Raw genomic sequence first — 20110 nt, forward strand, 5'->3', positions numbered from 1 at the left:
GATCTACTCATGGTGCCTTGTAACATAAAAGATTAAATCATAAAACATAAAATCATTAAAATTAACTACCATTAAAAAACCATAAAAGCTGAAAGAATAGAAGCATATAAAAACCCAAAGCATAAAATGTTTGGTAGCCAAAACTACTGTCACAACAAATCATAAGTTAGAAGCAGATTGCAAAATCAATTAAAAAGATCAGCTTTCTATAGTTAAAAGTCAAGATGAAAAGAAATGTTTTGATCTTAAAGCAGTGGGGAATATGCTGTTTGAGCTTCAAGAGGGAGGCCGCTATTCTTTGGTAATAATGGTAGGTTTCCTTTATGTTTTGCTTTGTAGCAAGCCATGAAAAATGGATGCAGATGAAAGAAGAGCTTTTTTCCCCTGGCTCATTCTGTAGTTAGGATTGCTAGGCAGCAGGAGACTGGGCAGAGGGCAGGGGGGCAACCATCAGTCACAGTATGACATTACTTCTGGCAAAACACTGGAAGTGATGCCAGTTTTCTCTAGGAACCGCCATAAACTTTATGGTAAAAACTATATTCAGCAATTCCTAAAGAAGAATGACATCGCTTCCAGGGAAAACCTGGGAGTAACATCAGACCTCGCTAAGGCTGTTTCTGTACTGGTGACAGAAGATGCTGGCCAGCATAATTCATGCCAGTGGAGCCATGGGACCGTTCGCACGGGACTGTGCAGGCGGCCTCAAAGCCACTGTGGGCCACCTCCGGTCTGTGTTGTTTTTTCTTCCCTCCCTCCAGAGGGAGGAAGGGACACGCCCATGCTGCCCTCTGACCCTGGGGCATGTCCCTTCTCCCTTCTCCCTCTGCAGCCTTGGGGCGAAGAAAAGCAAACAGCACAAACAGGCAGCGCCTAAAATGGCATCCTCATGCTGGTGTCGTTCACACGGCGCCGTCAGGAAGACACTGCTTTCCAAATAACTCACTCATTGAGTGAGTTAGGAAAGGAGCATTTTCCAGCCATTTGTGTGTTGGGGGGGGTGGGCGAGAGCATGGTGCTGCGGCAAACAGCACCCCGGGGATGGTGTTTTTACTGTTCCTAAGGCTCTGTTTTTGGGCCGTGCAGAAACAGCCTAAGAATCACCTGAAACTCTATGGGAAAACCATATCCAGCTATTCCTAAAGAAGTTTGATAGCACTTCCAGGGTAAACTTGGGAGTAACATCAGTTCTCTCTAAAAAATCACCAGAAACTCAAATGGTAAAACCTTAGAGTTTCTGATAATTCCTAGATAGGTGTGATGTCACATGTGGGTTTTCCATGGAAGTAACCATACACCAGAAGCCTGAAAAAAAGGAGTTGTGGGGGGTGGGGGAGAATCCCCTGTACTCACTAGGGGCAACAATCTTATTGGCGTAGTGGCTAAGAGCAGCGGCTAAGAGCAGGTGCACTCTGATCTGGAGGAACCGGGTTTGATTCCCAGCTCTGGTCCGTCATTGAGTTGTGGGAGGCCATCTTGGAGGAATCTCAGGATTAGCCTGTACACTCCCACAATAACGCCAGCTGGGTGACTCCTATGGGCTAGTCACAGTCTCCTTCTGAGCCTCTCAGCCTCCACCCACCTCACCAAGGGTGTTCTTCTCTCTTCTTCTTCTTCTTCTTCTTCTTCTTCTTCTTCTTCTTCTTCTTCTTCTTCTTCTTCTTCTTCTTCTTCTTCTTCTTCTTCTTCTTCTTCTTCTTCTTTTTTTCTTCTTCTTTTCTTCTTCTTTTTCTTTTTCTTCTTTTCTTCTTTTTCTTTTTCTTCTCTTTTTCTTTTTCTTCTTCTTTCTTTCTTCTTCTCTTTCTTCTTTTCTCTTCTTCTTCTTCTTCTTCTTCTTCTTCTTCTTCTTCTTCTTCTTCTTCTTCTTCTTCTTCTTCTTCTTCTTCTTCTTCTTCTTCTTCTTCTTCTTCTTCTTTTATTTGCAGTCAGTGGTAATTTAATAAAAGTTCTACCCTGTAGGTTTAAGCTCTGATGTGAGTTTAGGTGCATTAAACTCCACGTGGGGCCTGAGGACCTCCTGGAAGCACAACTGACCTTTAGACCACAGTGATCAGTTATCTTGGAGAAAATGACTGCTTTGGTCAGTGAACTCTATGGCATTATACCCAGCAGAAGTATCTCCCCTCCCTAAGACCCACCCTTCCCAGGCTGTGGACCCAACTCTTCAGAAATTTCTAAACCCAAAGTTGACAACCTTACATAGGTTACAGTGGATTCAGTTAAGTATTGAAAACTGCAATACATTCTCCTATGAATCACGGAACTTTCAAAATGATAAGTACTTGGAAATTAACTTTAACATGACAGGCTCAAAGTGGAATTTGCTTGGCTGGAAAACAGAAAGGGTATTCTCACTTGCAAATGTGCTCAAACTGATTTTAAGAAATTGCAGATACAATAAATAGAGAGATGTGCAGCGTCAATTACTGAAGAGTTATTGAGCGTGGAACTTAACTTAAAGCAATTCAGAATATTTTTAAAACCTGAGTAGGTGTTTGACTAAGATATGAAGCCATGTGATAATGGAGAGAGAACTATGCCTTCCCTTGACATTTTCAGTAGTGAAAAAGGTACGGAAGAGAATAAGTTGTAATGTGTTACCTCAAAGCCTTTTCACCTCTGGGGGCCAATTTTTCATGACCAGTTGAAGTGGTTGATTGTATTCAACTGCTGCAGATGTTACGAAGTATTTCAGATGGGCTCAACAATAACAGCCTTACTTCTCCTAGTCAAATTCTATTTGATTGCTTTTCGTCACTTGTTCCTTACACTATTCTCTGTGTTTCTACTATCACTTACAGTGAGGTTGAACTAATTTTACTGTATCCCTGAACTGGCTGAAACTACTGTAGAGCAGGGGAAATATGGGGTCAAATGTCCCCAGGTGGAATCCATTTAGTCACATGGGGCAAAAAATTGCCCCACCCCTCCTCCTTTCTCCCGGGACGTGCAAGGCCGGGTCGGTCTTCCCGCAGCAGCCAATAGCAGGCCATGGCGCTACACACTCACCTCTCTGATTAGCCCATGGCCAAAGCAAGTGCAGGCCCTTCCCGCTTGTGCTTGGGAGTGAATTTCCACCCATGAGCAAGTTTGGTGCGAGCAGCAGAGCATAATTCACTGGTTCATCTCCTTGATCACTTAGCGACTGCAAAGGGAGGGCAGGTACCGCCCTTTCCTTCTGGTGTCCGGATCTTATTGGGTGGATCGTCCTCTTCCCGCCCACTTAGCTTTGTTTGAGATATGACTTGAGAAGGAAGAGTTGAGGTGGACAGAAAAGAGAGAGAGACAAGATTGCTTTCATACTTCATGTGATGGAAATACATTTATAATAACACATAGTTGTGAGATGGAATTCACTTCACTTAGTAACAGGAGTGTCTCTCAACTATCGGCAACCCCGTCTGACTTACGCTTGTTCAATGGGCTGGTGTTGTGTAGTGGTTAAAGGGTCAGACTGGATCTGGGAGACCTTGGCAGCTCACTTGGTGAGTCCTGGGCCAATTCTGGCCCCAATGGGGACCCAAAGCTGTGTACACTGCTCCCCTCCTCCATTTTATCACAAGGTTGGGCCAAAATAAGAACAATTCAAGATCACCCAGTGGGCTTTGATGGCAGAATGGTAATTCAAACGTGAGCCTCCCAGGTTCATTATTCCATGAGGTTGGAGCAAAAAGCTTCATTTTTCTCACCCGTTTTGGACTGCTAGTATCACAAATGCAAAGAAAGCATCCCATGACATCTATGGAGTAGTTCTACTTTTCATCCTGGCTTATTTTCCCTCTCTTCTTTTGCAATCAACTCTTGTGCCTTTCCACCAATGCACTGCTAGTATGCAAATTATTTAGAAGTGTGGGGAGAAATCATTGGCTGAGAGGTGTCACAATGATGACAATGAACAATCATATTATGAACAATCATATTATAAGGTCACAGAGCCTTAGCACTGACTAATCAAGAATCTAAACTTGTGGCAGAAGGGGACTTTTAAAAGTCCAATTCAGAAGGGGTTTGTTTTATTTTGGATCATGGTACCTCAGTCTTGCTTAAATCTTGGGCTTGGCTGGCATTCCCAAAGGAGATGAAGATATTTAAATGCTGGGCGCGCCTCCTCTGCTATTTCAGGACAAACAGAAGGTATAAGTTCTTTCTGTTCCTTGAATTGTTAAAACCTAACCTTACAGAGCCGTCTAGTCGCAGCTGACTTATGGTGACCCCATAGGGTGCTCAATGAAAGAGACCTTCAGAAGTGGTTTACCATAACCTTGCCTCTGCACACAAACCCAATTATTCCTTGGAGGTCACCTATCCAGATGCTAGCCAGGGCCAACCCTGTGTGGCTTCTGAGATCTGATGAGATCAGGTTAGCCAGAGGTTACAGACAAGGATTACAGGGCTACAGACAAGGATTACATGAAGAGCAAGGAAAGAAAGAAGGCTTCGGCAGAATTGGTCAGAAGCAAAGCCCAGGGGATCATCTGGCCTCTGAATGAAAGACCTCGTACAAAGTGCTGTTGAAAATTGGTGTAATGGGGATGGAACTTATAATTTCAAGATATTCCCTTATCTAGTGTGCTAATTTGAAGACTTCACATGTTCAAGTAAGCAGTTCAGCTAGTGGAGAGCGTTTGCATAAACCTGTTGGAGTTGTTCCTTAGATTAGAACTGTTTGATCTACTCCTCATTCTTCTGGTCTCTACTTTGGAACCCAGAAACATTACAATCACTGTATAGTGATTGTGAGTCAGTGAGTCAGACTATTGGCTTATCAAAGCCAATATTGCTTACTTAGGCAGGCAGCAGCTCTCCAGGATCCCTTTGAAAGGAGACCTTTCACATCACTGGAGATGCGGGGGACAGAACTTAAAACCTTTTGCATGCTGAGCAGATGCTCTACAACCAAACCACACACCTACCAGGTAATGTATCTATTGCAGACTCTCTGAAACACCTGTTGCAGGCATCATAGTATAGATGAATGAGTCAGCAACCCCTTTCCTAAACAACTGAAATGAAGAATGTAACAGGGAGGATAGTATTCACTTATTTAGTAGGAATGGTTGAATGTTTCATTTATAACTGTTATACAAACTGGGATCTCTTTATCAGCTATAAGGACAATTGTGTAGATTTCTGAGAAGCTTTTTAGAGGGTGGTTGTTTGGTCATGGTGGGGGAGGGCAGCCACCCATACTGGTGTGTGTGTGTGTGTGTGTGTGTGTGTGTGTGTGTGTGTGTGTGATGCCCTGTATTCTACCACTCCACTAAGCAAAGGGTGAAGTCTTTCTCCAGCCTTTGGAGCATTTCTCTAACTTCAATGGAAGAGCCACTTAAGTGGGAAGCAGGCTATTTAAGCCGGGCGAACTTCTCTCCCTCTTGGAACATGTGGCATGCTAGTTCAAAGGGCTACTAAACTGCTCTTTCCCAAGACTGCTTAAATGTTGTTTCTGACTGTTGAAGTGTGTTCTGCAGAATCTTGGTAGTAAGCATCAGCTAACTTTTGTGAGGGTGTCCCTGGAAATGAAAAGTAATAAATGTCAGCACTAGAGATGGGAATCTAGCACGGGACAACCTGAGCTCTCCTTAACTTAAACAGTTGAATCCAACCACGGGGCATTTATGCACATTTGTGCTGCCTCAATACTGTTTAAATGTTGTTTCTGACTGCAGAAGTGTGTTCTGCAAAGTCTTGATTGTAAGCATCAACTAGCATGGGAAAAAACTGAGCTCTCCTTAACTTAAACAGTTGAATCCAACCATGGGCCATTTCTGCACTTTTGTCCTGCCTCACAATCAGGTTACCTTTCCTTCACTGCAGACTTTCCTTTGTGCACTTTCTCCCTTTCCGAAGCCTCTGCGGAGCAGAGCAGAGAAGCAGCGAAGTTTCCAAATGCTGGCAAAATGCAACCTTTCCTGTTGCTATCCTTTTCCCTGCAAAGCAAACCAGCTAAACAGGAAGTGTAATTCTTTATCTGGGTTTTGTTGCTCCTTCCTGTCTTCCCCAGCGCACCCAACAGCAGTTTTTCCTGCTCTTCTGACCACCATTTCTGAACTTTTCTTCTAGTGAAACTAGAAGGAGGGGACGTCTTTGACCACCCAAAAAGTCTATACTTTGCATCACTATGTACAAAAGCCAAGTAGATAGGGTAACTGAAGTAGAGAATGGAATGGGGTAAGGCTGAGTGGAAAAAAAGTTGATGGATCCAATTTGTATTGTTTTTGACTGTAACATGCAAATTAAAGGTTCATTTAAAAAAAAAACCTAGGGACTTATATTGTGAATGTAGAGTGATTGGTATGGATATACAGGGTGTGGAATTTACATTTCATTGGCTGTGATCTTTCCTTCAGTCCAGCACAAAGTGCTCATGACTCCGGCTTTAGTCACCAGCCCACCTTCTAGCGAACAAACTCCACTGAAGTCAATGGGACTGATTAAATATGCCCAGGATCCTGCTGGAAGTCCTAGTCAAGCAATGGGACTTGAGTTAGTCATGATGAGCTTCAGCTGTAACCGAGTTGGTCAGCCTCTTGTGCCAAAATTATTTCCTTCTTTTCTAATTGTAATTCCATTCAGTTGTATTTATCTCACCGAGAAAAAGGTACCCAGCAAATAAAGATGATCAATGAATGTTTGAATGTACAAAATGCTATAGTGAACAGAGCAGATCACCGAGAGATGTTGCCAAGACAGTTCAGGGCAGAGTCAGGAGATGGTTCTTGAAGCATGAAAGGCACTGTGGCCTTTCATTTCTCACTTTTAAAATAGCAACGTGATCTTGTAAAAAATTGCCCTTCTGTTATGAGCTCTCCAGTTATCCTATCTTGACCCATAGCTTGCTGAACAGTGCAGAGAAGCCATTGCCTGGAGGATTTTTTCTCAGCTTCCTGCATGAGATAAAGGTAACTCTGATGTCTATTGTCAGAGTGTTAGCCTTCGTCACGAGCTATGCCAACCGTGAACAAGGCAACAGGTTCCTACTTCACTCACATGCACGTACAATGACACCAATTATAAAGCACACAGAGTATAATTTTCTGCTGAAGTCAGTCAACCATTCCCCTTAATTAGTTGTAGTATTGTAGGAATCAGCAGCAGAGTTTTCTTTGGTCCACGCTCTCTTCTTACGTTCTGTTGCAACTTCACTTCTTCATATCATTTCATATTCATCCACGACCCATCTCTACCCACAGTGAAGGCTGAACCTTCCAACTTTCTCATTTTTATTTATGTTCTTTTCCTACAGGAGAAAATATAAGAAAACATCACAGAGGTAAGTATACGTAGATCACAGAACTGGGAGGCATTTGAAAATAGAAAAACACCTATGTCCCCAAATCGTTCCTCACTTTGGTATGTGGTACTACAGGGAAAGGCAAAGTCAGACCTACAGGAAATATTTGCCTCATCAAAACATCCCCCCTATCCTCCGCTTTCATGTTCTGTTAGGTCATGTTATTCAGAAGCTGGTAAGTGGGTGGAGCTTTCTTGGCGGAAAAACTTCGGGGGGAGCTTGATGTGGTCACAGGTCTCGTTTGCATACTGTTGCACTGTTCATCCTAAGAAGGAACTTTATCTGTAGTCCTTTTATACATTTCATGATCAATTGTTATTTTCAGAAATATAAGATTTTATCCTGCTGTATGATTCTTAATAAACCAATTTCAATTGTCTCCTCATAAATCTGCCTCTTATCTTCTAATGTGCTTGATAATACAAATCAGCCGTGGATGTATACAATACTATCCTTGAAGTCAGTGGGTTTGAAAGGGTATAACTTTCCTTAGAATGATACAGTTACAGTGCAGTACTGGGTGGGGGCAAAAGCCACTCAGGAGGTGGTGTGGCCCCAGTGCTGATATAGATGCCACTTGTGCTGGTGTAAGGGCCATTTACGCCAGTGCAGAGGCACTTACAAGGGTGCCGAGGGATTGTGATGCCAGTGCTCCTTTGGTGCAGGGGTTTACACCAACGCTGAAGGATTATTGGGGGGGGGGGGGGTTTGAACTTTAGCTTCCTGGACTCTTTTGGGTTGAACTTTCAGCTTCCTGGACCCTTTTGGCCCTGAAACACCCCTTTGCTGGTGCAAACACATGCTGGCAAAATCAGTGACGCAGCCCATTGAACTTCATAGGCCATTATCACAGTAGAAGGGCCTGTGTTGATTTTGGCTTGCTGTCTGCAGTTCAGCACGCTTCTTTGGAGGTGGTGCAACTGCGCCAGGGGTGTAACGAGGCAGCCCTGGGCAGACTGTAGCTCTGGGCAAAACCTGAGTTGGATGCCCCCCCCCATGGGCGGCCACTCTACCACGACCAAATTTTTTTTGCACCAGGACATTGGTGCCTACAGGGGGTGACGTTTTTAGACTGATAACAGCACTGAATTAAAGACAGATCACCAGGAGACTGTCCTTATGCTACCCCCCAAGTTTGGAGAGGTTTGCTTCAGGGAGTCCAAAAGTTATGGATCTCTTTCAAAGGGGGTAGCTCTTATCCTCCATTGCTTTCCATGGGAGCCATTAGGAGATGGGGGCTACAGCCTTTGAGTGGTCCATAACTTTGGCCCCCCTGGGGGGGTGGGGGGGGGGGGGGGTGGGGGGGGGGGGGTGGGGGGGGGGGGGGGGTTGGGGGGGGCGGGGATGGGGGGGGGGGGGGGCTTTGGGGGGGGGGGGGGGGGGGGGCCGGGGGGGGGGGGGGGGGGGGGGGGTGGGGGGGGGGGGTGGGGGGGGGGGGGGGTGGGGAGGGTTTGGGGGGGGGGGGGAAAGGGGGGGGGGGGTCTGGGGGGGGGGGGGGAAGGGGGGGGGGGGGGGTGGGTGGGGGGGGGGTTGGGGGGGGGGGGGGGTGGGGGGGGGGGGGGGGGGGGGGGGGGGGGGGTGGGGGGGGGGGGGGGTGGGGGGGGGGGGGGGTGGGGGGGGGGGGGGGTGGGGGGGGGGGGGGGTGGGGGGGGGGGGGGGTGGGGGGGGGGGGGGGTGGGGGGGGGGGGGGGTGGGGGGGGGGGGGGGTGGGGGGGGGGGGGGGTGGGGGGGGGGGGGGGTGGGGGGGGGGGGGGGTGGGGGGGGGGGGGGGTGGGGGGGGGGGGGGGTGGGGGGGGGGGGGGGTGGGGGGGGGGGGGGGTGGGGGGGGGGGGGGGTGGGGGGGGGGGGGGGTGGGGGGGGGGGGGGGTGGGGGGGGGGGGGGGTGGGGGGGGGGGGGGGTGGGGGGGGGGGGGGGTGGGGGGGGGGGGGGGTGGGGGGGGGGGGGGGTGGGGGGGGGGGGGGGTGGGGGGGGGGGGGGGTGGGGGGGGGGGGGGGTGGGGGGGGGGGGGGGTGGGGGGGGGGGGGGGTGGGGGGGGGGGGGGGTGGGGGGGGGGGGGGGTGGGGGGGGGGGGGGGTGGGGGGGGGGGGGGGTGGGGGGGGGGGGGGGTGGGGGGGGGGGGGGGTGGGGGGGGGGGGGGGTGGGGGGGGGGGGGGGTGGGGGGGGGGGGGGGTGGGGGGGGGGGGGGGTGGGGGGGGGGGGGGGTGGGGGGGGGGGGGGGTGGGGGGGGGGGGGGGTGGGGGGGGGGGGGGGTGGGGGGGGGGGGGGGTGGGGGGGGGGGGGGGTGGGGGGGGGGGGGGGTGGGGGGGGGGGGGGGTGGGGGGGGGGGGGGGTGGGGGGGGGGGGGGGTGGGGGGGGGGGGGGGTGGGGGGGGGGGGGGGTGGGGGGGGGGGGGGGTGGGGGGGGGGGGGGGTGGGGGGGGGGGGGGGTGGGGGGGGGGGGGGGTGGGGGGGGGGGGGGGTGGGGGGGGGGGGGGGTGGGGGGGGGGGGGGGTGGGGGGGGGGGGGGGTGGGGGGGGGGGGGGGTGGGGGGGGGGGGGGGTGGGGGGGGGGGGGGGTGGGGGGGGGGGGGGGTGGGGGGGGGGGGGGGTGGGGGGGGGGGGGGGTGGGGGGGGGGGGGGGTGGGGGGGGGGGGGGGTGGGGGGGGGGGGGGGTGGGGGGGGGGGGGGGTGGGGGGGGGGGGGGGTGGGGGGGGGGGGGGGTGGGGGGGGGGGGGGGTGGGGGGGGGGGGGGGTGGGGGGGGGGGGGGGTGGGGGGGGGGGGGGGTGGGGGGGGGGGGGGGTGGGGGGGGGGGGGGGTGGGGGGGGGGGGGGGTGGGGGGGGGGGGGGGTGGGGGGGGGGGGGGGTGGGGGGGGGGGGGGGTGGGGGGGGGGGGGGGTGGGGGGGGGGGGGGGTGGGGGGGGGGGGGGGTGGGGGGGGGGGGGGGTGGGGGGGGGGGGGGGTGGGGGGGGGGGGGGGTGGGGGGGGGGGGGGGTGGGGGGGGGGGGGGGTGGGGGGGGGGGGGGGTGGGGGGGGGGGGGGGTGGGGGGGGGGGGGGGTGGGGGGGGGGGGGGGTGGGGGGGGGGGGGGGTGGGGGGGGGGGGGGGTGGGGGGGGGGGGGGGTGGGGGGGGGGGGGGGTGGGGGGGGGGGGGGGTGGGGGGGGGGGGGGGTGGGGGGGGGGGGGGGTGGGGGGGGGGGGGGGTGGGGGGGGGGGGGGGTGGGGGGGGGGGGGGGTGGGGGGGGGGGGGGGTGGGGGGGGGGGGGGGTGGGGGGGGGGGGGGGTGGGGGGGGGGGGGGGTGGGGGGGGGGGGGGGTGGGGGGGGGGGGGGGTGGGGGGGGGGGGGGGTGGGGGGGGGGGGGGGTGGGGGGGGGGGGGGGTGGGGGGGGGGGGGGGTGGGGGGGGGGGGGGGTGGGGGGGGGGGGGGGTGGGGGGGGGGGGGGGTGGGGGGGGGGGGGGGTGGGGGGGGGGGGGGGTGGGGGGGGGGGGGGGTGGGGGGGGGGGGGGGTGGGGGGGGGGGGGGGTGGGGGGGGGGGGGGGTGGGGGGGGGGGGGGGTGGGGGGGGGGGGGGGTGGGGGGGGGGGGGGGTGGGGGGGGGGGGGGGTGGGGGGGGGGGGGGGTGGGGGGGGGGGGGGGTGGGGGGGGGGGGGGGTGGGGGGGGGGGGGGGTGGGGGGGGGGGGGGGTGGGGGGGGGGGGGGGTGGGGGGGGGGGGGGGTGGGGGGGGGGGGGGGTGGGGGGGGGGGGGGGTGGGGGGGGGGGGGGGTGGGGGGGGGGGGGGGTGGGGGGGGGGGGGGGTGGGGGGGGGGGGGGGTGGGGGGGGGGGGGGGTGGGGGGGGGGGGGGGTGGGGGGGGGGGGGGGTGGGGGGGGGGGGGGGTGGGGGGGGGGGGGGGTGGGGGGGGGGGGGGGTGGGGGGGGGGGGGGGTGGGGGGGGGGGGGGGTGGGGGGGGGGGGGGGTGGGGGGGGGGGGGGGTGGGGGGGGGGGGGGGTGGGGGGGGGGGGGGGTGGGGGGGGGGGGGGGTGGGGGGGGGGGGGGGTGGGGGGGGGGGGGGGTGGGGGGGGGGGGGGGTGGGGGGGGGGGGGGGTGGGGGGGGGGGGGGGTGGGGGGGGGGGGGGGTGGGGGGGGGGGGGGGTGGGGGGGGGGGGGGGTGGGGGGGGGGGGGGGTGGGGGGGGGGGGGGGTGGGGGGGGGGGGGGGTGGGGGGGGGGGGGGGTGGGGGGGGGGGGGGGTGGGGGGGGGGGGGGGTGGGGGGGGGGGGGGGTGGGGGGGGGGGGGGGTGGGGGGGGGGGGGGGTGGGGGGGGGGGGGGGTGGGGGGGGGGGGGGGTGGGGGGGGGGGGGGGTGGGGGGGGGGGGGGGTGGGGGGGGGGGGGGGTGGGGGGGGGGGGGGGTGGGGGGGGGGGGGGGTGGGGGGGGGGGGGGGTGGGGGGGGGGGGGGGTGGGGGGGGGGGGGGGTGGGGGGGGGGGGGGGTGGGGGGGGGGGGGGGTGGGGGGGGGGGGGGGTGGGGGGGGGGGGGGGTGGGGGGGGGGGGGGGTGGGGGGGGGGGGGGGTGGGGGGGGGGGGGGGTGGGGGGGGGGGGGGGTGGGGGGGGGGGGGGGTGGGGGGGGGGGGGGGTGGGGGGGGGGGGGGGTGGGGGGGGGGGGGGGTGGGGGGGGGGGGGGGTGGGGGGGGGGGGGGGTGGGGGGGGGGGGGGGTGGGGGGGGGGGGGGGTGGGGGGGGGGGGGGGTGGGGGGGGGGGGGGGTGGGGGGGGGGGGGGGTGGGGGGGGGGGGGGGTGGGGGGGGGGGGGGGTGGGGGGGGGGGGGGGTGGGGGGGGGGGGGGGTGGGGGGGGGGGGGGGTGGGGGGGGGGGGGGGTGGGGGGGGGGGGGGGTGGGGGGGGGGGGGGGTGGGGGGGGGGGGGGGTGGGGGGGGGGGGGGGTGGGGGGGGGGGGGGGTGGGGGGGGGGGGGGGTGGGGGGGGGGGGGGGTGGGGGGGGGGGGGGGTGGGGGGGGGGGGGGGTGGGGGGGGGGGGGGGTGGGGGGGGGGGGGGGTGGGGGGGGGGGGGGGTGGGGGGGGGGGGGGGTGGGGGGGGGGGGGGGTGGGGGGGGGGGGGGGTGGGGGGGGGGGGGGGTGGGGGGGGGGGGGGGTGGGGGGGGGGGGGGGTGGGGGGGGGGGGGGGTGGGGGGGGGGGGGGGTGGGGGGGGGGGGGGGTGGGGGGGGGGGGGGGTGGGGGGGGGGGGGGGTGGGGGGGGGGGGGGGTGGGGGGGGGGGGGGGTGGGGGGGGGGGGGGGTGGGGGGGGGGGGGGGTGGGGGGGGGGGGGGGTGGGGGGGGGGGGGGGTGGGGGGGGGGGGGGGTGGGGGGGGGGGGGGGTGGGGGGGGGGGGGGGTGGGGGGGGGGGGGGGTGGGGGGGGGGGGGGGTGGGGGGGGGGGGGGGTGGGGGGGGGGGGGGGTGGGGGGGGGGGGGGGTGGGGGGGGGGGGGGGTGGGGGGGGGGGGGGGTGGGGGGGGGGGGGGGTGGGGGGGGGGGGGGGTGGGGGGGGGGGGGGGTGGGGGGGGGGGGGGGTGGGGGGGGGGGGGGGTGGGGGGGGGGGGGGGTGGGGGGGGGGGGGGGTGGGGGGGGGGGGGGGTGGGGGGGGGGGGGGGTGGGGGGGGGGGGGGGTGGGGGGGGGGGGGGGTGGGGGGGGGGGGGGGTGGGGGGGGGGGGGGGTGGGGGGGGGGGGGGGTGGGGGGGGGGGGGGGTGGGGGGGGGGGGGGGTGGGGGGGGGGGGGGGTGGGGGGGGGGGGGGGTGGGGGGGGGGGGGGGTGGGGGGGGGGGGGGGTGGGGGGGGGGGGGGGTGGGGGGGGGGGGGGGTGGGGGGGGGGGGGGGTGGGGGGGGGGGGGGGTGGGGGGGGGGGGGGGTGGGGGGGGGGGGGGGTGGGGGGGGGGGGGGGTGGGGGGGGGGGGGGGTGGGGGGGGGGGGGGGTGGGGGGGGGGGGGGGTGGGGGGGGGGGGGGGTGGGGGGGGGGGGGGGTGGGGGGGGGGGGGGGTGGGGGGGGGGGGGGGTGGGGGGGGGGGGGGGTGGGGGGGGGGGGGGGTGGGGGGGGGGGGGGGTGGGGGGGGGGGGGGGTGGGGGGGGGGGGGGGTGGGGGGGGGGGGGGGTGGGGGGGGGGGGGGGTGGGGGGGGGGGGGGGTGGGGGGGGGGGGGGGTGGGGGGGGGGGGGGGTGGGGGGGGGGGGGGGTGGGGGGGGGGGGGGGTGGGGGGGGGGGGGGGTGGGGGGGGGGGGGGGTGGGGGGGGGGGGGGGTGGGGGGGGGGGGGGGTGGGGGGGGGGGGGGGTGGGGGGGGGGGGGGGTGGGGGGGGGGGGGGGTGGGGGGGGGGGGGGGTGGGGGGGGGGGGGGGTGGGGGGGGGGGGGGGTGGGGGGGGGGGGGGGTGGGGGGGGGGGGGGGTGGGGGGGGGGGGGGGTGGGGGGGGGGGGGGGTGGGGGGGGGGGGGGGTGGGGGGGGGGGGGGGTGGGGGGGGGGGGGGGTGGGGGGGGGGGGGGGTGGGGGGGGGGGGGGGTGGGGGGGGGGGGGGGTGGGGGGGGGGGGGGGTGGGGGGGGGGGGGGGTGGGGGGGGGGGGGGGTGGGGGGGGGGGGGGGTGGGGGGGGGGGGGGGTGGGGGGGGGGGGGGGTGGGGGGGGGGGGGGGTGGGGGGGGGGGGGGGTGGGGGGGGGGGGGGGTGGGGGGGGGGGGGGGTGGGGGGGGGGGGGGGTGGGGGGGGGGGGGGGTGGGGGGGGGGGGGGGTGGGGGGGGGGGGGGGTGGGGGGGGGGGGGGGTGGGGGGGGGGGGGGGTGGGGGGGGGGGGGGGTGGGGGGGGGGGGGGGTGGGGGGGGGGGGGGGTGGGGGGGGGGGGGGGTGGGGGGGGGGGGGGGTGGGGGGGGGGGGGGGTGGGGGGGGGGGGGGGTGGGGGGGGGGGGGGGTGGGGGGGGGGGGGGGTGGGGGGGGGGGGGGGTGGGGGGGGGGGGGGGTGGGGGGGGGGGGGGGTGGGGGGGGGGGGGGGTGGGGGGGGGGGGGGGTGGGGGGGGGGGGGGGTGGGGGGGGGGGGGGGTGGGGGGGGGGGGGGGTGGGGGGGGGGGGGGGTGGGGGGGGGGGGGGGTGGGGGGGGGGGGGGGTGGGGGGGGGGGGGGGTGGGGGGGGGGGGGGGTGGGGGGGGGGGGGGGTGGGGGGGGGGGGGGGTGGGGGGGGGGGGGGGTGGGGGGGGGGGGGGGTGGGGGGGGGGGGGGGTGGGGGGGGGGGGGGGTGGGGGGGGGGGGGGGTGGGGGGGGGGGGGGGTGGGGGGGGGGGGGGGTGGGGGGGGGGGGGGGTGGGGGGGGGGGGGGGTGGGGGGGGGGGGGGGTGGGGGGGGGGGGGGGTGGGGGGGGGGGGGGGTGGGGGGGGGGGGGGGTGGGGGGGGGGGGGGGTGGGGGGGGGGGGGGGTGGGGGGGGGGGGGGGTGGGGGGGGGGGGGGGTGGGGGGGGGGGGGGGTGGGGGGGGGGGGGGGTGGGGGGGGGGGGGGGTGGGGGGGGGGGGGGGTGGGGGGGGGGGGGGGTGGGGGGGGGGGGGGGTGGGGGGGGGGGGGGGTGGGGGGGGGGGGGGGTGGGGGGGGGGGGGGGTGGGGGGGGGGGGGGGTGGGGGGGGGGGGGGGTGGGGGGGGGGGGGGGTGGGGGGGGGGGGGGGTGGGGGGGGGGGGGGGTGGGGGGGGGGGGGGGTGGGGGGGGGGGGGGGTGGGGGGGGGGGGGGGTGGGGGGGGGGGGGGGTGGGGGGGGGGGGGGGTGGGGGGGGGGGGGGGTGGGGGGGGGGGGGGGTGGGGGGGGGGGGGGGTGGGGGGGGGGGGGGGTGGGGGGGGGGGGGGGTGGGGGGGGGGGGGGGTGGGGGGGGGGGGGGGTGGGGGGGGGGGGGGGTGGGGGGGGGGGGGGGTGGGGGGGGGGGGGGGTGGGGGGGGGGGGGGGTGGGGGGGGGGGGGGGTGGGGGGGGGGGGGGGTGGGGGGGGGGGGGGGTGGGGGGGGGGGGGGGTGGGGGGGGGGGGGGGTGGGGGGGGGGGGGGGTGGGGGGGGGGGGGGGTGGGGGGGGGGGGGGGTGGGGGGGGGGGGGGGTGGGGGGGGGGGGGGGTGGGGGGGGGGGGGGGTGGGGGGGGGGGGGGGTGGGGGGGGGGGGGGGTGGGGGGGGGGGGGGGTGGGGGGGGGGGGGGGTGGGGGGGGGGGGGGGTGGGGGGGGGGGGGGGTGGGGGGGGGGGGGGGTGGGGGGGGGGGGGGGTGGGGGGGGGGGGGGGTGGGGGGGGGGGGGGGTGGGGGGGGGGGGGGGTGGGGGGGGGGGGGGGTGGGGGGGGGGGGGGGTGGGGGGGGGGGGGGGTGGGGGGGGGGGGGGGTGGGGGGGGGGGGGGGTGGGGGGGGGGGGGGGTGGGGGGGGGGGGGGGTGGGGGGGGGGGGGGGTGGGGGGGGGGGGGGGTGGGGGGGGGGGGGGGTGGGGGGGGGGGGGGGTGGGGGGGGGGGGGGGTGGGGGGGGGGGGGGGTGGGGGGGGGGGGGGGTGGGGGGGGGGGGGGGTGGGGGGGGGGGGGGGTGGGGGGGGGGGGGGGTGGGGGGGGGGGGGGGTGGGGGGGGGGGGGGGTGGGGGGGGGGGGGGGTGGGGGGGGGGGGGGGTGGGGGGGGGGGGGGGTGGGGGGGGGGGGGGGTGGGGGGGGGGGGGGGTGGGGGGGGGGGGGGGTGGGGGGGGGGGGGGGTGGGGGGGGGGGGGGGTGGGGGGGGGGGGGGGTGGGGGGGGGGGGGGGTGGGGGGGGGGGGGGGTGGGGGGGGGGGGGGGTGGGGGGGGGGGGGGGTGGGGGGGGGGGGGGGTGGGGGGGGGGGGGGGTGGGGGGGGGGGGGGGTGGGGGGGGGGGGGGGTGGGGGGGGGGGGGGGTGGGGGGGGGGGGGGGTGGGGGGGGGGGGGGGTGGGGGGGGGGGGGGGTGGGGGGGGGGGGGGGTGGGGGGGGGGGGGGGTGGGGGGGGGGGGGGGTGGGGGGGGGGGGGGGTGGGGGGGGGGGGGGGTGGGGGGGGGGGGGGGTGGGGGGGGGGGGGGGTGGGGGGGGGGGGGGGTGGGGGGGGGGGGGGGTGGGGGGGGGGGGGGGTGGGGGGGGGGGGGGGTGGGGGGGGGGGGGGGTGGGGGGGGGGGGGGGTGGGGGGGGGGGGGGGTGGGGGGGGGGGGGGGTGGGGGGGGGGGGGGGTGGGGGGGGGGGGGGGTGGGGGGGGGGGGGGGTGGGGGGGGGGGGGGGTGGGGGGGGGGGGGGGTGGGGGGGGGGGGGGGTGGGGGGGGGGGGGGGTGGGGGGGGGGGGGGGTGGGGGGGGGGGGGGGTGGGGGGGGGGGGGGGTGGGGGGGGGGGGGGGTGGGGGGGGGGGGGGGTGGGGGGGGGGGGGGGTGGGGGGGGGGGGGGGTGGGGGGGGGGGGGGGTGGGGGGGGGGGGGGGTGGGGGGGGGGGGGGGTGGGGGGGGGGGGGGGTGGGGGGGGGGGGGGGTGGGGGGGGGGGGGGGTGGGGGGGGGGGGGGGTGGGGGGGGGGGGGGGTGGGGGGGGGGGGGGGTGGGGGGGGGGGGGGGTGGGGGGGGGGGGGGGTGGGGGGGGGGGGGGGTGGGGGGGGGGGGGGGTGGGGGGGGGGGGGGGTGGGGGGGGGGGGGGGTGGGGGGGGGGGGGGGTGGGGGGGGGGGGGGGTGGGGGGGGGGGGGGGTGGGGGGGGGGGGGGGTGGGGGGGGGGGGGGGTGGGGGGGGGGGGGGGTGGGGGGGGGGGGGGGTGGGGGGGGGGGGGGGTGGGGGGGGGGGGGGGTGGGGGGGGGGGGGGGTGGGGGGGGGGGGGGGTGGGGGGGGGGGGGGGTGGGGGGGGGGGGGGGTGGGGGGGGGGGGGGGTGGGGGGGGGGGGGGGTGGGGGGGGGGGGGGGTGGGGGGGGGGGGGGGTGGGGGGGGGGGGGGGTGGGGGGGGGGGGGGGTGGGGGGGGGGGGGGGTGGGGGGGGGGGGGGGTGGGGGGGGGGGGGGGTGGGGGGGGGGGGGGGTGGGGGGGGGGGGGGGTGGGGGGGGGGGGGGGTGGGGGGGGGGGGGGGTGGGGGGGGGGGGGGGTGGGGGGGGGGGGGGGTGGGGGGGGGGGGGGGTGGGGGGGGGGGGGGGTGGGGGGGGGGGGGGGTGGGGGGGGGGGGGGGTGGGGGGGGGGGGGGGTGGGGGGGGGGGGGGGTGGGGGGGGGGGGGGGTGGGGGGGGGGGGGGGTGGGGGGGGGGGGGGGTGGGGGGGGGGGGGGGTGGGGGGGGGGGGGGGTGGGGGGGGGGGGGGGTGGGGGGGGGGGGGGGTGGGGGGGGGGGGGGGTGGGGGGGGGGGGGGGTGGGGGGGGGGGGGGGTGGGGGGGGGGGGGGGTGGGGGGGGGGGGGGGTGGGGGGGGGGGGGGGTGGGGGGGGGGGGGGGTGGGGGGGGGGGGGGGTGGGGGGGGGGGGGGGTGGGGGGGGGGGGGGGTGGGGGGGGGGGGGGGTGGGGGGGGGGGGGGGTGGGGGGGGGGGGGGGTGGGGGGGGGGGGGGGTGGGGGGGGGGGGGGGTGGGGGGGGGGGGGGGTGGGGGGGGGGGGGGGTGGGGGGGGGGGGGGGTGGGGGGGGGGGGGGGTGGGGGGGGGGGGGGGTGGGGGGGGGGGGGGGTGGGGGGGGGGGGGGGTGGGGGGGGGGGGGGGTGGGGGGGGGGGGGGGTGGGGGGGGGGGGGGGTGGGGGGGGGGGGGGGTGGGGGGGGGGGGGGGTGGGGGGGGGGGGGGGTGGGGGGGGGGGGGGGTGGGGGGGGGGGGGGGTGGGGGGGGGGGGGGGTGGGGGGGGGGGGGGGTGGGGGGGGGGGGGGGTGGGGGGGGGGGGGGGTGGGGGGGGGGGGGGGTGGGGGGGGGGGGGGGTGGGGGGGGGGGGGGGTGGGGGGGGGGGGGGGTGGGGGGGGGGGGGGGTGGGGGGGGGGGGGGGTGGGGGGGGGGGGGGGTGGGGGGGGGGGGGGGTGGGGGGGGGGGGGGGTGGGGGGGGGGGGGGGTGGGGGGGGGGGGGGGTGGGGGGGGGGGGGGGTGGGGGGGGGGGGGGGTGGGGGGGGGGGGGGGTGGGGGGGGGGGGGGGTGGGGGGGGGGGGGGGTGGGGGGGGGGGGGGGTGGGGGGGGGGGGGGGTGGGGGGGGGGGGGGGTGGGGGGGGGGGGGGGTGGGGGGGGGGGGGGGTGGGGGGGGGGGGGGGTGGGGGGGGGGGGGGGTGGGGGGGGGGGGGGGTGGGGGGGGGGGGGGGTGGGGGGGGGGGGGGGTGGGGGGGGGGGGGGGTGGGGGGGGGGGGGGGTGGGGGGGGGGGGGGGTGGGGGGGGGGGGGGGTGGGGGGGGGGGGGGGTGGGGGGGGGGGGGGGTGGGGGGGGGGGGGGGTGGGGGGGGGGGGGGGTGGGGGGGGGGGGGGGTGGGGGGGGGGGGGGGTGGGGGGGGGGGGGGGTGGGGGGGGGGGGGGGTGGGGGGGGGGGGGGGTGGGGGGGGGGGGGGGTGGGGGGGGGGGGGGGTGGGGGGGGGGGGGGGTGGGGGGGGGGGGGGGTGGGGGGGGGGGGGGGTGGGGGGGGGGGGGGGTGGGGGGGGGGGGGGGTGGGGGGGGGGGGGGGTGGGGGGGGGGGGGGGTGGGGGGGGGGGGGGGTGGGGGGGGGGGGGGGTGGGGGGGGGGGGGGGTGGGGGGGGGGGGGGGTGGGGGGGGGGGGGGGTGGGGGGGGGGGGGGGTGGGGGGGGGGGGGGGTGGGGGGGGGGGGGGGTGGGGGGGGGGGGGGGTGGGGGGGGGGGGGGGTGGGGGGGGGGGGGGGTGGGGGGGGGGGGGGGTGGGGGGGGGGGGGGGTGGGGGGGGGGGGGGGTGGGGGGGGGGGGGGGTGGGGGGGGGGGGGGGTGGGGGGGGGGGGGGGTGGGGGGGGGGGGGGGTGGGGGGGGGGGGGGGTGGGGGGGGGGGGGGGTGGGGGGGGGGGGGGGTGGGGGGGGGGGGGGGTGGGGGGGGGGGGGGGTGGGGGGGGGGGGGGGTGGGGGGGGGGGGGGGTGGGGGGGGGGGGGGGTGGGGGGGGGGGGGGGTGGGGGGGGGGGGGGGTGGGGGGGGGGGGGGGTGGGGGGGGGGGGGGGTGGGGGGGGGGGGGGGTGGGGGGGGGGGGGGGTGGGGGGGGGGGGGGGTGGGGGGGGGGGGGGGTGGGGGGGGGGGGGGGTGGGGGGGGGGGGGGGTGGGGGGGGGGGGGGGTGGGGGGGGGGGGGGGTGGGGGGGGGGGGGGGTGGGGGGGGGGGGGGGTGGGGGGGGGGGGGGGTGGGGGGGGGGGGGGGTGGGGGGGGGGGGGGGTGGGGGGGGGGGGGGGTGGGGGGGGGGGGGGGTGGGGGGGGGGGGGGGTGGGGGGGGGGGGGGGTGGGGGGGGGGGGGGGTGGGGGGGGGGGGGGGTGGGGGGGGGGGGGGGTGGGGGGGGGGGGGGGTGGGGGGGGGGGGGGGTGGGGGGGGGGGGGGGTGGGGGGGGGGGGGGGTGGGGGGGGGGGGGGGTGGGGGGGGGGGGGGGTGGGGGGGGGGGGGGGTGGGGGGGGGGGGGGGTGGGGGGGGGGGGGGGTGGGGGGGGGGGGGGGTGGGGGGGGGGGGGGGTGGGGGGGGGGGGGGGTGGGGGGGGGGGGGGGTGGGGGGGGGGGGGGGTGGGGGGGGGGGGGGGTGGGGGGGGGGGGGGGTGGGGGGGGGGGGGGGTGGGGGGGGGGGGGGGTGGGGGGGGGGGGGGGTGGGGGGGGGGGGGGGTGGGGGGGGGGGGGGGTGGGGGGGGGGGGGGGTGGGGGGGGGGGGGGGTGGGGGGGGGGGGGGGTGGGGGGGGGGGGGGGTGGGGGGGGGGGGGGGTGGGGGGGGGGGGGGGTGGGGGGGGGGGGGGGTGGGGGGG

At 72.4% G+C, this 20110-nt stretch overlaps 1 protein-coding gene across 7 annotated transcripts in view; it reads left to right on the plus strand.

Annotated features, from left to right (window-relative positions):
• LOC125441354 (calcium/calmodulin-dependent 3',5'-cyclic nucleotide phosphodiesterase 1C-like) overlaps window positions 1–20110 on the plus strand; it is a 185575-nt gene that overhangs the window by 21046 nt on the left and 144419 nt on the right. For 6 of the 7 annotated variants that reach the window (XR_007245830.1, XR_007245831.1, XM_048511891.1 and 3 more), the window contains exon 2: window positions 7244–7270. The exons of the other annotated variant lie outside the window; for it this stretch is intronic. Coding sequence is in view for 4 of the 6 variants with exons in the window: in XM_048511891.1 (XP_048367848.1) it covers window positions 7244–7270 (27 nt within the window). In the remaining 2 variants the exon portion in view is untranslated. The remainder of the gene's footprint in view (window positions 1–7243; window positions 7271–20110) is intronic. 7 annotated transcript variants of the gene reach the window in all.

The sequence above is a fragment of the Sphaerodactylus townsendi genome, linkage group LG11 (genome assembly GCF_021028975.2).
Source record: "Sphaerodactylus townsendi isolate TG3544 linkage group LG11, MPM_Stown_v2.3, whole genome shotgun sequence".
In the NCBI taxonomy this organism is placed as follows: domain Eukaryota; kingdom Metazoa; phylum Chordata; class Lepidosauria; order Squamata; family Sphaerodactylidae; genus Sphaerodactylus; species Sphaerodactylus townsendi.